The sequence below is a fragment of the Spodoptera frugiperda genome, chromosome 30 (assembly GCF_023101765.2).
Source record: "Spodoptera frugiperda isolate SF20-4 chromosome 30, AGI-APGP_CSIRO_Sfru_2.0, whole genome shotgun sequence".
Taxonomy (NCBI): domain Eukaryota; kingdom Metazoa; phylum Arthropoda; class Insecta; order Lepidoptera; family Noctuidae; genus Spodoptera; species Spodoptera frugiperda.
The window spans coordinates 10190542-10205794 of record NC_064241.1 but is presented as its reverse complement, the minus strand read 5'-3'; the positions used below and the strand labels follow the sequence as shown (position 1 = coordinate 10205794).

The 15253-nt window shown below is 34.9% G+C and overlaps 2 protein-coding genes across 2 annotated transcripts; one reads left to right on the top strand and one right to left on the bottom strand.

Moving 5' to 3' along the window:
• Window positions 1–649: 649 nt before the first annotated feature.
• LOC126912837 (uncharacterized) lies at window positions 650–1819 on the bottom strand. Its single transcript, XM_050707039.1, has 3 exons — window positions 1360–1819; window positions 948–1200; window positions 650–856 (listed from the first exon to the last, which is right to left on the bottom strand). Exons 1-3 carry the CDS (start codon window positions 1552–1554, stop codon window positions 789–791), a joined length of 516 nt encoding a protein of 171 aa, XP_050562996.1. The 5' UTR covers window positions 1555–1819; the 3' UTR covers window positions 650–788.
• A 96-nt stretch (window positions 1820–1915) lies between these two features.
• On the top strand, window positions 1916–14084 carry LOC118269624 (transmembrane and ubiquitin-like domain-containing protein 1). Its single transcript, XM_035584812.2, has 9 exons — window positions 1916–2203; window positions 3509–3697; window positions 4753–4818; window positions 7568–7699; window positions 9540–9704; window positions 10763–11012; window positions 11356–11512; window positions 12060–12202; window positions 12413–14084. The coding sequence occupies exons 2-9, from the start codon at window positions 3523–3525 to the stop codon at window positions 12558–12560; spliced, it is 1236 nt and encodes a 411-aa protein (XP_035440705.2). The 5' UTR covers window positions 1916–2203; window positions 3509–3522; the 3' UTR covers window positions 12561–14084.
• Window positions 14085–15253: the final 1169 nt, after the last annotated feature.

Genomic DNA, 15253 nt, shown 5'->3' with positions numbered 1-15253 from the left:
ATACTTGTATAAGACTAAGAATTACTGTTTGAAGTACTCCCAAGGAACAGCGGATTTGATTGGTTATGTAGACGCCGATTGGGCTAGCGACGCGTTAGATAGACGGCCATATACAGGTTTTTGTTTTCTAAAAATGGGTCTGCTGTTTCTTGGGAAAGCAGAAAGCAACGCACAGTGGCATTAAGTAGTTGTGAAGCAGAATATATGGCATTATCGGAAGCGTGTCGAGAGGCCATATATCTGCGTAGATTAGAAACTGAGATGGTTGGGTCTTGTAATAAAATAATTTTGTGTAATGATAGCCAGAGTGCGTTAAAACTTGCTAATAGTCATCAGTCTCACAAGAGGTCCAAACATATAGATGTACGTTATAATTTTATAAAAGAAGTAATTGATAATGAGATTGTTGAAACTAAATATGTTGAGACTACTCAGATGCCTGCTGATTTATTGACGAAAGGTTTGCCGAGGGCGAAACATTATAAATTTATGGAAACTTTGGGACTTGTAAAAATTTAATTTTGTTCTTTGTACACTTTTGAGTTGTAAGTTTCTATGTTATTTCTTTATCTTTTATTTCGATATAGTGGGGGTGTTATTTATTGATATCGAAATAATATGTTTAATTCAAGTACTAGCGCCATCTGGTGGCAACACTGTATAATAAGGTTATGGCTAAAATAACATTTGTCCAAGTTTCTAATATTTTTTTTATCTATGCTCTCTCTGTTCTATATTCCGTTGTGTGTGAGAAAATATAAGCTGCGTGTTTTACTTACTCTTTTGTTTTAATTATAAATAATAACTTTATGCTCACATGTAACTTCTGGCTCATTTTGTTCAACTGTTTGGAAATCTGGAAAAAGTAAAGTAATTAATTTCATAATGATGATTAACTACTTACTTATTGAATAAAATTATTTGTTTTGTTTATTACTCATACACACCTGAACTTGTTTGAGGAGTATCTTCGAGAGACGAACTTGGAATACAACTTTTATCTAATTCATTAAGACACTCTGCTATTGTCGTAATTCTTTGTTTTTTTACTATGTATGGTCGTTCTGTGCTGCTACATGTTCGTTTTCTTCTATCTTCTTGACATTCAAATTTACTTGGAGTACAACCTGGTTTCATGCGCACTTGTGATACTCTTCCCATAACATGATACTCGGTATAATTAAGCATATCATTCGGCAACTAGAACAATAAAACGTGTATGTTAAAACAATGAATATAAATAACAGATTCTAGATCATAAAATCAAAACAAAAGAACTAACCCCAACCACTATTGAGTAAATTCATTTGTTTTCTTTTACATTTATATTGCTTACATTATGTTGTGAATAATACTTACATCGAAATGATCTTCACAAAAATACATTCTCGATTTTGTTGATAAAGAATGAGCATCATCCCTTCTTGCTAGAGTTAGCCACTTTCTTCGTATTTTTACATCGTTTGGAACATATATAAATAATTTGTTTGGCGTATTTATGCTTGTGCTTGTACACTGGGGCACTACACAGTTCTTGTAATACGAGGGATTCATTTTTCAATAAATAAAACACTGATACTCTCCGTTCTCTGTATACAAACACACTTGTTTGCCAAGGCGTGACGTCATCCAAGACGCCATGACAGTCTTAAGCGTTTTAGAGGATAATTTGAATTGGTTTTTTTAAATGCAAAATACTTATTGTGAATAACGCTATTTTTCAAAAATATAGGGTTTTTGGGGTAAAATAAACATCAAAGTATATTTTAAACCAATTTTTCAAATTTAGTTAATTAGCCTATTCTTTTAGCCGGGGACCAAAGACAATGATTTTATTGTAAAGTTTAAAATGTCAAACCATAGATAACTAAAGTTTTTTTTCACTAGGACTGCTATTTTCATTTGTAATCTGTGGATATGGATAAATTTTCTTCAATTTTGTGATCTCGAGTCGTCTAAATGTCGGGATAAAAAGTAAAACAAATTTTTATCGTAACACAAACAATTTTACCACGAAAAAGATAAAGGTTTCAAGTGAAGTTATTATCCAATATTATTAGTGGTTTGTGCATCAAGTTTCGGTGTAGCTTTGCTATTTTTTCGAGATGTTTTATTACCACGGAGACTTTGAGTCGCAATAATTGTAAATATTTGCCAATTCTGCTATTTACTGCGTGTGAAATTATAGCCGAAGCAGTGTGAGGTAAAGACTATTGTTTTTTATAAGCCATCTGACCTTGAATCTGGTCTGATCTAGAAAGGCAAGACATGTATATGTTGTTCTGTATATAAAAGTTGGCCGTGTATCGTTTGACGCACTCTAATACATAACAGATTGTAGGTTTATATAGCTATTACTAATTAATCTGTTTGCTGTTAATACTTAATTTGATAACAAACAGTTCCGCTGTAAAATGTGGTGTAGAAGTAACATATTGGATGTTTTACTGTTGCAAATGTTTGGGAGCTAAAAGAAAGTTTGTTTATGCATGAATCAGAGGCACGTAAACTATCACAGTCTGCTAAACACAGGCAAGCAATGCTAAACCAAAACAATTGTTGTACATAACAACAATTCCAAATCCTTGCCAGCTGGTACACATTTGGCCCATCTCTAGGTGTTTCTTATCAAATACAAATAGGATATTAAGCTTTAGTATATTGTGACCATCAGTAGAAGACAACTAGTAAGGTAATTTAACATACAGATAAAAAACTAATTTTTTTCCGTAAATTTTGTAGAAATAAATGTGTCTCTGTACATTGAAATGTATATAAAAACAGAAATAAACTGCATAATGTTATGCTTTGCTACAATTTTTCTTTTTAAAAAATGTATTGTAGTGTGAGAAATAATCTCTAAGAAAAACATTTGTAAAATTGCTGAATTTAAAATAGGAATGTAGTTAGTTTAAATTGCTAACAAATTGAATTTTAAATTGCTACATGTAAAGAAATAAATTGAAACACAATTAGGTATTATTTACAATATTCTTGCCGACAGTGCATGTTTAGAAAATGAACAAGTAAGACTTAAATTAAGTCTAACATAGAAACATTTTAATACACTCCTTTGCCTCTGCCATGATAAAATAAATAAAAATATGTTATTAATTCACACAATCTCACATTTATGGGACACAAAATACAGGATCGGAAATTGTAGTGCTACCAAGCACTTTAGCTAGTATTACATTCAGAAATCTAGGAAGTTGTAAAATCTTGTCTGTTTAGAGAGTACTCTACACATTCTCAAAAGGCCATGTGAGGAGTCTCCGATGAGATAATGTTATGTTGTACTGATTATAAAATAATAATCACTAAAAAATATATGTGGAGAATTTTAGTATAATATTACATTGTATTAAAGATTACAACCGGCTGACCATGTTACTTTGGTTTATTGATAGTCAGACACATGTATACATATTGTCTATAGTCACACATATTTCATTCTTCATCTATGTGACACATGGACTTTCCGCAACTAATACAATTATTTGTTCAGGTGTGTAGGCCAGGATGACGATGATAGATGGTGTTGGTGACGAAGTCGTGCAATTTGTAGCTGTGGTACTGGTCGTCATAGTGGCAGCCCTGGCCTGGTGGTCTACCAATGCTCGGCCAGATCGATACCGAACTGTGCTTGTTATGCGCTCCAGAACACTTCACCCGGTTACTGTTAGTATTCGGACTAGTGAGTATCGTGTTTATGCTTTTCTTTAAAGAATTTATTGGAAATGTAGTGGATTTTGTCTTGTACATAAATTATAAAATAGAATTGGCCAATCTGATACTGTAGTACACAACTTATGAGGCTTATGCCCGAATATGGAAATACTACTCAATTTTAAGTTGTACTTAAATATGGTTCTATCTCTCATTTACAAAGAATTTGTAGGCACAGAACTATTTTTGAGGGTGTGTTAAAATTGAGTGACGTTTGAGTATTTGATCATTAGTAGCTTACTATTTTAGTAAATAAGATTATTTATAGAAAATTCAATAACACTAATGGATTCTTTGAAACCAAGGCTTGGATGAAGCATTGACGTGACATTATATATTATGTATTTATCGCTTAAAAATATCTACAATAAAACAGGTTTTGATCTTGAGGCTGTAAGATGTTAATGCTTATCCTTTAGTTTCCAGTTCAAGGGTTAGCAACAAAACCAGTTTTTGCAAACTTGTCTCTCGGATATCACGAAACAACGACAAGTTCACTAGTTTGATGATTCCGATTAATGTTTACAATACTGTATCACATAAAGCCTTTTTCGTTTACTCCACTACCATAGTGGAATCGCTTTTTGCAAGTACTCAGTACTGCTATGTAAGAATAGACCATCATACTAGACCCGACTTGCCACATGTTGTAACTTATAAACAAATTCGCACAAAAATACAATACTACCCGCCTGTTCCCTCGGGACCCCTGTTAGGGCTCGTGAACCACCCTAGTAACAACACGACCAAAGAGGCAATAATATTTAGATAAAAATATCAAGTTGCAAGCATTATCTCATAATGCTTCATGACGTCAGTTTGAAACCGACTATGGCAAATTACCTGTGTTGGAATTGGAACTCAGATTTGACATTTAATACTAATTCTAAGTAAAAAATTTAATTAATCGATTTTCAATTTTATCTCAAAAGGATAAGGCTTTAAATCTATTAAACGATGACTCAAGTGTTGGCTATCAACATATTAAACGTGTTTTTATAACATATTATTTGTTGTTTACAGGATCAAATTTAATGATAACAGCAGCGCCGACGTCTACATCTATAGCATCCACATCGGATAACGCAAGTACGTTTGTTATAGTATTCTATTTTTGTTGTAGACCGGAGTAAAATAAAAACAAAATAAGATTCTCAAAAAAATACTCTGAAAAACAATAAGGTTAAATTAATAAAAGACTTAAATATAGACTTATCATTTCATCCCCATTAATCATCCACTGTCTTATAGAACGCCGTCACACTAGCGTTTGTTCAGCGTAGGCGTTCGGTAAACGTATGCGCAGCGCAGACGCTGTGACTACGCCGCTCAGTCGCTGCGACTACGCGGCCCAGTCGCTCACACTTACCCATTTTCTAACAACCCAATTGTATAGCTCATCCATATCCTCATTGATTCGTTTCTGCGGCTTTAAATATAGACCCAAAACACTAAAATAAACTGCAAATATTTTTAACATAACTTGAATTACAATATTGTTTTCGTAATCTACATAAAATAAAATGCAGAAAGTAGCAAAAAACTAGATTCACTCTCAAGGTCTCATTAATAAATTACTGTTGCTGTGTTAGTCATGCCTTTAATGACTAAACATATCAAGGTAAATGATATCTCGATGTAGGTAATCATTTGCATTAGCGTGTAATTAGTATTTTTGTGCTGTATGTATAGTGTAATCTATAAAGAGAGTGCAAATCATATAAATACTCTACCTTATAATCGGATTAAGCCTGTCCGTCCGCTGCTACCTAGCAGCAGACATAAGGGTCACTGGGGAGGTCCCGAATGACCCTTAGCCAAGGGTACTCGAGGTGCCCTCTGTAGCCTATTATTTAAGTTTTAGTTTGTATCCTTGGCTTTGTAGATGTTAGATGTTACCAAGTGCGATGAACGTACTTAGTGGTCCTTGTCATAAAAAATAACCTTGTTAATGTGACAACCGCAGTGGATTATAGAGGGCGCTCAGTGCTGTCCTCAAATTAGTCAGTTGTTTATACAACATTGTAATTTTAAGTTATATTTGACTGAGGAACTATTCCTATAACAATACTTATGTACTTTGTCCCCTATTATAATATCACATAATATTATAAATGCAAGAGTCTGTTTGGGTGTTTAGATGTCTGTCCGTCAATAACGCTAAAACTACTGTACGGATTTTGATGAAATTTGCTATATATATAGACAGGGTATGAACTGATTTGGGTGATAGGATGTTTTGTATTCCACGGGAACGCGAGCGAAGCTGCTTGCAGAAACTAGTGGCTAATAAAAGAACGGGTGATACAAGTAGTTTACATTTCTGCCTATTCCTTCGGGGATTAACAGATATGGTGTGTACTGTTGTGGGTTGTGAATGACGGAATGGCGGCCAATCTCATAATACAATGAGTGAGGATGACGTGTACGTAGGTAATGCGCTTGCGCGTCGAAATTCGTGTTTGTTTGTCACACTATTACATTGCGATGACTAAGATAATATATGGATGTGTAATAGTCCAAATAATACGGCATTTTTGTAAGAGACGTAAGAAAAGATAAAATCGATTTCAGAATTCAAAAGACTGCCGTACTCAAACATTTAATGATTACTTAAACTATTCCTTAGTAAAGATTTTGTTCCAAAAACAATTTGCTAAGGAGTGGGTTAAATTACCATTAGATGACTCTGAATACGGAGGTTAGTAATAATTAGACATTGAATTGGTAAAGTCGTTTTATTTATTTTGGTACACTTACCTATTCGGCTCAGATCTTATATTACAAAATTCATACAATGCAATCCTTAAATTCTAAACCGTGTATTAGTTCTATGAGTCATCGGTCAGTTAACAAACAAGGCTAAACAATATCCGACTAATGCACTCTTTATGCATTAACTAATTAACTGTAAGTGCATAAGCATGTGTCTACGCAAGACTTGTAATTAAAAGGTTGCATAGAAGGTAATTCGTTGAGGAAACTAGCATTGCCCTTTGTGAGGTCAGGTTTATTTACAACTAATTTTCTGCTCGTGGCTTTACAAGCGCTTGTTTAAGGAATTTGCGGCAGATTTCCAAATAACATTATGCACGATTTTCTTTTTGTTGTTAATTGGGGGGGGGATTGTTTAAAACTATTGAACCTAAAGCACATGCAATACTATAAATATATACTATTAAATAATATAAACTATAAATATGTACCTAACACAAATTAGGCTTAGGTACATATTTATAGTTTATTTTTAGATGTCCTTGAGATTCAGTGAAACAATTGAAACTCCTAGTCATGAAATTACAAAAAATAACTTGTCATCATTCATCATCGAATCATTTAAAATCAATTGAAGGTTTCATGCATACGAATTTATATAAAAGAAGTCTTTGACGCCACCCACTTCCGTCTGTCTGGTTGTTACAAATTCGTTAAATTACTTTTCCGTGCATTGAAACAAACCTAATTCTAGTGCAGGGTTGGCGAACCTTTATGCATCAACGTGTCATTATTACGAAAGAATATTTAATGAAGTCATAGACGTGCCATCAAATAATTTTTACTTTCTGATTATTTGAAAAATAATCACAATAAATACCTACGATCAAAACTTTTTATTTACTACAAAAAAGGTACATTTTGCAATAATTTAAATTAATGTAAAATACTTATTTAACACGTTTTTTCTTAGTCCATAATGAATTTCGTGATCGGCGACGTGCCCAAAATATTGTGTCGCGTGCCATTGGTTCGCCATCCCTGTAATAGCAGACTTAAGGCCCTGTTCTAGTGGATAATTGCACTCTACATACTAATAATGCTAGAACCAATTTTCCATCAGATCCGAGTACCACGGAAGCGACGGACGAGAACAACGCACGTGTTATTCCTCTCCAGGAGATGGACAGCATAGTGGACGCTGACATGGCCATGTTGGACAACAACAGACTACATTTCTACAGGAGAGTCGATTGTGAGTTTGTTTTCTATATTTATTCCAGACTCCGTCAGAGGAGGCCCATAGCAGTGGTCTGTATCTATCATGAACTGTTTAGGATGTTGAAGTAGATAGTGGGATTTAATGCATACGCTGTTAACATAAAGTTGTAAATGCAGCAACATAGTCGAATTGTTCTGAATACATTATCTCATAATGAGGGCAGTATATTGTTATACATACTTGCCGAACTTTTAATATCAGTATGTCAATACAACAATATGGGATACCACATTGTTGTATTTACACAATTGACGAATTTTCATAGTAGACAATGCTTAACATTAACTTTGAACGTCATTTTCTAGTGTACATTTTCCATTGCAATTATTATCACAAACCTGTGAAGCGCAGTCATGACATTTTGCCTTAAATTACTCATACAATGACATCGTACGACAGGTAGGTAAGTGTATATAGGTAGACAAGGAAAAATCTTAAAACAAAAACAACAACTCAACACCACCCACACCTTCCTCAGTTTTACATGACCATGCGAAAACATACCTTGTTAACTTTTTATAGGCATTCCTTATAATGAATTTATAGCTAATATAAATATTTTTTTATCTACCCAAGTCGTTAACCGGCCTTTATTTGATTAGCAATCCTCCTGCGACTTCATCTGTATGGAGTTTTGAAGATTTTGGTATAGAAACCTACATATCGTACAGAGGTGAAACCTAGCCTACAATTTACTCCCTGAAAATCAAAATTAACCTATCAAATGGTAAAAGAATTTTCCCAATCGGTCCAGTAATTGCGGAACTTATACAAATAATGTAGACAGTACAAACAAACAGTCAAATCTTCTCTTTATAATATTATAAGTAGTGACAATGTAGTGTATGGTATAAATAATATAAAAAGTTAATGTATTACAAACATTCGCCTAACTATTTTTTGCTTTAGTTTTTTACTTTGGCATAAGCAAATTATCATACATTCCTTAAGCTGTTCTATGCCCAAACAGTTTTTTTCCTGTACCTATTTAAGTGGTATGTAACGGGAAGCCAGAAATCTAGTTTAGCTAGTTTCCTATGTTTTTTCATGTTTACTACAATGTAATTAAAAAAAATGTTACGTCTAAGCCTTGTATAAGCCATGTTGAAAGAATTTAAAATAACACTTATGGTGTAGATTTCCTGAGGTAGGTTGTGTATAAAACCTCATTGCATCATTTGTGACATATGCTCAATTAATTATAATTATTATATTATCTGGTGTAATAAAATCCCATTTACAGGTCTTACAGATCAGCTTTCAGCAATATTTTTTATATTTCATAATAAGTTATAAGACCCGTCATCATACATTACGATTAAGATTTGCTTGTTTATCTATCAGTATTGTAATTGCAGATACGGATAGATGAAAATTCAATTCATTTATTTGCAAACAGGTAATTATCACCTCATGAAGATAACTTCATAAGGTGATAATTGAATTGAATGTAAAATATAACAATTCACAACATCCTTGTTCTCAATTATATTATTATTATGTTTTACGGCTTAACCACATAACTATTGATGCGATGACTGGCTATAAGACCCTTTTTTTTGAGGGGGGAAAATCTTTCAATGACTTCTCCCGCCTTGGGCGAGGCGAGAGGGAGTGTCACTGACTAAAAAACACCCCGTTCCTTCTCCTGCTTTTCGAGCCGGAGCCCCGGTAAACCCGCTATGTAGTCCGCAGCTCCGGATGCTAATGCCTGATTAGCCCTAGAGTGACTTTACATGAGATAGCCACAGAACATAATTAAACTAATATGTCTCAAGATGGTTGAACCTAATACAATAATGATATGTTTCAGCTGGAAACACCACACAGAGTGCATCAGAATCGACGAGTGACGAGAGCGAAGTACACGAGGAGGTGGAGCCTGCGAGCAACGCTCAGATCAGGGAGATGGACAGCATCGTCAGCGCTATGGAGGCTGACGTCACCGCCGGCTGTGACTTCTTCACGCGGGCTAGTGGTAAGAGAAACTTATTTTGTAGTTGGTTAACTCGTAGTATGCTGGAATGCTAATCTGTGTGACACATCATTTGTTTTCTTTTGTGTCTCATAACAGAGGTTAAGACGTGTGTAGGGACGGTAGAGTAGAATATACTAACAAGTATATTCTACAGACGAGTGTCGGCCGACTAAAGGACTATAACCTATGACCATTGTTAGGTTGTCCGCAGCTCCGGGTCGGGCAACAGCGCCACTTAGGCAAGTGGGGCATCCACGTTTCAAAGTCATTTATTTCAACTGATCCTGAATTAGTCACTTTTGAAACGCCAAATAAATACGCTTATATAGAGAAAGCCCAAATCCATATTCCTTGTTCATGGATAGCATAGCGTTTTACAATATTGTTTCGTTTTACAAAATCTACAATGTGATAGGTGCGAGACTTCTAACCCGTTAAGGCTGAATACTACATCTAATTTTATCGACAAAAGTCCTGGGTCGAAGGGGTCGATTATGGCTATTTTAATATTTTTTTTTACTTTTTTTGATATCAAAGGTTGTATGGTCAGAAACAAAAAAAGATTAGCTAATAACCTTGGCTAACTAATTCATAACTTTTTCATATGTTTGATAATGTATTGGTGAGAAAAAAAATCATTTGTGAATTATTCTTACCGAAAAAATCACTATTTTCCTATATTTTCTATAATATACAAAATTTTGAAAATTTTAAGTGTCATGCATATTTTAAGATAGCCAGACATATTTGGCTGTCTCATTTGCATGAAAAAAGTCAGGGTCTTCTTTTAGCGAATAGTTTTATGTAAATGCAATTGTATCGAGAAGCCAGACCTTTGGTAACCAAATGTGTATTGGAATATTACTTTAATTTGTAAGTTTAAAAATTACATATTTGTTTTTGACTTGCATCATTAGTTCCTAGTATTATGACACTTGTTCCTGCAATTAACTACTTTATCTTTAGTTGTCTCTGAGAATGTCGACAAGTCTGTGCAATAATTAACGTGTTATGTTTTTTATTATATTATTATTAATTATTTATCTTCCACATTTCAGAATCAAATCCCTCAACAGTAATCCCTACAACAGTGAAAAAAGAAAACAAAGAGAATACGCCATCTACAGCCAATTTGGAGAAACCATCAGAATCAGTGGCGGATAACGCACAGACGACAGATGGCGCCGGTGACGACACGAGTAATCAAGGAACAGAGAGAGAAAGAATATTGATCAAGTTGAAATATTTAAACGATACCTTGAAAGAGGTGGACGGAAGCCTCGATGAGTTATTGAAGGATTTTAAGTGGTTAGTTTATTTTGGCTTTTTGATAGAAGAGCCCTCTTAATTATTATGTTTTTCGGCTTACTTGCGTAATTATTTGACGAGCAACTCGATTAGTTTCAAGCTATGCTAGAGGCTCATATTCATGGGCAGCATTCCGCGACAGTTGTGTTACTACTGAACAAAATAATTTATTTGGTATGTCTCACGAAAGTTATAATATAAGCAACTTATGTTATTGTATTTGCAGAGGTTGAGAATTAGAAAGTATGGCAATTTGTACCTTAAGTATGTTTTTGGTTAAAGAAACTTTGGAAGCATAATTTTTCCCTAAAATCATAATGTAAGTATTCTATAAATATTCCAGGCGACATTTCTCGACGGAGCTGACGGCGGAATGTCGCGTGCGTTTAATCTTCAACGGGCGCGTACTGCTGGACGACGCGGCCACGCTGCGCGCCTGCGGGCTGCACGACCGCGCCGTCGTGCACTGTCTCGTACATCCCAAACGGACTGTTAATCAGGTTGGTTTTGGCTACTAAAATACTAGGAGGAAGGCTAATCTATAGACTGGTTTGGAAAAATGCGTCTTTAGCGATAAACTCTGAATCTATTATTAGAACTTATGACGGGATATTTACCATGTTTATTAATTTTCATGAGTTTCCGATATTTCGGCACTGTTGCAAGCGCCATGATCACGGATTAACTCATGAAAATTAATAAACATGGTAAATATCCCGTCATAAGTTCTAATAATAGTGTTAGTGACCATGTCAGTTTAAAAACTCTGAATCTACCTATAGATGCAATTCACTTTTTTAGTTCAAAAACATCAAATGAGTCTGCCCTGTGCGGCGCGTGATGACGTGTAGGACTCTTGACAACTAATACCACCCTTTTCAACTCATAACGCGCCTGCGCATTTTTCTAATCTTTTGTTGAATACTTTGACTTACTTTACGCAATGCTGTACCGAGCACCATCTCTTTTTAATATTGCAAATGTTCACTTTTCTATTTTCTTTTAACTATATTCTTCATCTCAATTGATAATGTTCGTCTATTCCAGCCACGTGGTATGTCAGAGGACAATCCAGCGAACGCAACGCACGAGCTAATCACCGACAGGCCGCAGCCCGAGCGCGCCTGGGACCTCGAGAACATTCTCATGACACTCGTCTCTGTTGCACTTACCGTCGTCTGGTTCTTCAGGTAAGCGATTTTCATTCTTAGTCTTTACGGAATAAAGTCTATTTATTTTGTTATTGTTGTTGTTGTCACTTTTACATTCATTGAAACAAACATACAATCTCAATTTGAGTTACTTCTCCAATAAAATCTGTCTTAATCCTGTTTTCATTGATTCTCTCAATATAATTAATGATTATACAAGTTATTAACAAGTTAAACACTCATTTCCAGATGCGAATATTCAAACCTATTCACGGCGAGTGCAAGCTTGGCGTTGTTCGGTCTGACAGTATTCTACAGTGTCGCCATCTTCGGGCTGTACCTGTCCGACACATTCCACTTCGACCGCCGGCCCGCGCAGCCCGTGCCGGACAACTAGAGTACTACAGTACTCGCGACACAAGCCCCACTTGTCTAAAATAACATTTGTAAAATATGGAAGAAATACATTACCGTGGAGTAACGTGTGAGTAGCTAACATCCCACACATAGGAGAAAATCCTAGTGTTGGGCAACGTTTTATTAAAAAAAGAAACCTAGCAATAAAAAGTGCTTTCACCCAATTGGTGGCCACGACGCCACGACACGGTAATGTATATCTACCTTCGTACATATGCCGCCTTTTCTACTATGTTCGTACGTTCGTATTTACGCGTTTGGATCCAAGCGTACGTGAGTAGCATCGCGGCCACATTGTCCACGGACAATAAAAAACTATTTTCTCGCAGTCTATTTATTTTAAATATAAGATGACGTCATTAGTGTAAGTTGGAGGATTAAAGAGCATTTGAATCGGTCTACTCGTTACGTGTTTAAATTCACGATAAGCATTTATCGTAGAAATAGAAACGAAGGTCTTCCTTTGTATGAAACATTTTGTACTGTAGTGGGATACAGTTTGTAAGACGCGCGCCACTATGCTACTCGCTACAGCTGTGGTAGAGCTCTATACATATATGCAGGTCATATCGCTGTATAAATATTATCATTTGAAATTAATCAATACCAAGCGCTTATAATTTTAGTTGAATATTATAATTGGCTTAGCAAAACAGTCATGTATATAAAAACGTTGAATAAACATAGTGTAATGAATAAATAACTAGAAAAAAATATATTATTTGTGAATGTACACAAAATCGTTTGCAATATTAACTATATTATTATTATATAAAAGTTTAAATGTGAAAGAATACCAAAAGAATTCAAGGAAACTAATTTGTATGTTTATCTCGTAGAAGGAGTATGTTATCAAAAATTGTTTTTATTTTTCATTGTAAATACAACAGAAGGTAAGTATGTTTGTGAAATACGGAATCTGATACTTAATTCATCTTCATACATTGCACAAAACGATACTAAATAAATCGAGACCTAGGCTTTCCAAGTTATTGATTGATTGGACCGTCCAAACTTGGAATCTTGAACTGAACAAGCAATATTACTCAGGTAATCTTGCATTCCAAACGAAATCTCTTATTTTAAAAAGCTGTGATTCCAAATATTGGCGTTTTTTTTTTTTATTTTAGTGCACTTGTCAATATTTTTATTTTTTTCAGTCAAAAGCATCTTGTGTTAAAATAACATGGTGTTGCTGGTCTCAAAAATTGTAAATAACGATAATAGGTTTAAAACATTGTTTTATATTTATTTAGAAGTAAGTTCGGATCTTTTTGTTTTATTATTATTACTCTCATCAACTACACATCAAATTAATATTTTTCTAACTTTATATTTCCTTTCATTCTATCAAAACATTTAGTAATCATTATCAAGCTTATAAATTCTAGTTAATATATTATTATATTTGGGTACCTAATCGTTTTCTACGCTAATAAACGTTTTATTGTTATTTACTTTTAAGGACATAGATATATTAAAAGTAAATTTTAATTGAAATCTATTTCTTGTTTTTTTTATCCTCCTATTTTAGACACACCTGCGGTCCTTTAATATTGCTTCCTAGGCCCGCTTACCCGATTCAGAGCTGCGGACTACCTAGCAGGTTTACCGAGGCTCCGGCTCGAAAAGCGGGAATGGGAACGGGGCGGTTTTTAGTCAGAAGAGTCTGACCCTCCCTCGTGCCTCGCCAAGGCGGGAGAAGTCGTTGGATGATTTTCCTTCTTCATAAAAAAAGGGTCCGCTTACCCGCACTATTCCACGAGACAAGACTAGTGGTACTGACCCAGCGACGCGATCATGCTGCGCATATTGACTAGAGTAAGGCCAGGTTTCCGTCGAAGTACTCGAAGTGGAGAAATGGGATCTTTTATCTGGCAGATGTGTGAAATCGAAAAATTGTCACCGATTGGTTGACGTCATGTAAGGTAGAAATCGACTGTTAGCGATTTGGTGGAAACTGGGGTTCATTCTCGTTTACCACAAATAGAGAAATTGGGAGACTCTCAAATTCGTAATCGAGATAAGTTTATTTGTAAATTTTTACTATGCCACCATATCAGACTGCACGGTTGGTGCGGTGTGCGCAGCGGGTAAGGGGGAGTTCGATTCCCGAACGGAGGAACTCTTTGTGTGATTAAAAATTGTGGTTTCGGGTCTGGGTGTCATGTACATGTGCATGTTTGTAAACGCACCTACGACACAGGAGAGAATCATGTGGGGCAACGCTTTTATAATAAAAAAAACTTCATAAAATCACATTTTATATCATTCAAACGACACCGTGTTTGTTTAAAATTTTCCCTCATTTGAAAGGATATTCCACTTATACTGTTCATGTAATAATCGATAATCCCGGGGATTCAACCCAAGACACATATTTCCGCAGTTGCCATTGCGAACTTTATCAACAAGGCAATTTAAAATGGAAAAAGGAAGTGCTGATATCGACCATTGAACATAATTCTAATAATTTTATGGGGTTTCATGGTAATAAATAAGAAACACAAGTGTACTTATGTAAATACTATTTAATAAATAAAATAGGTTGACACACATTTTGTTATAAAAATTTTACTTTGGCTATTTGACAACAAACACTCCAGCAGTCCAAGGAAAACACTCACGAAGTACCTGTGAATAAAAAATATATGGTTAGCAAAAAACTATTTA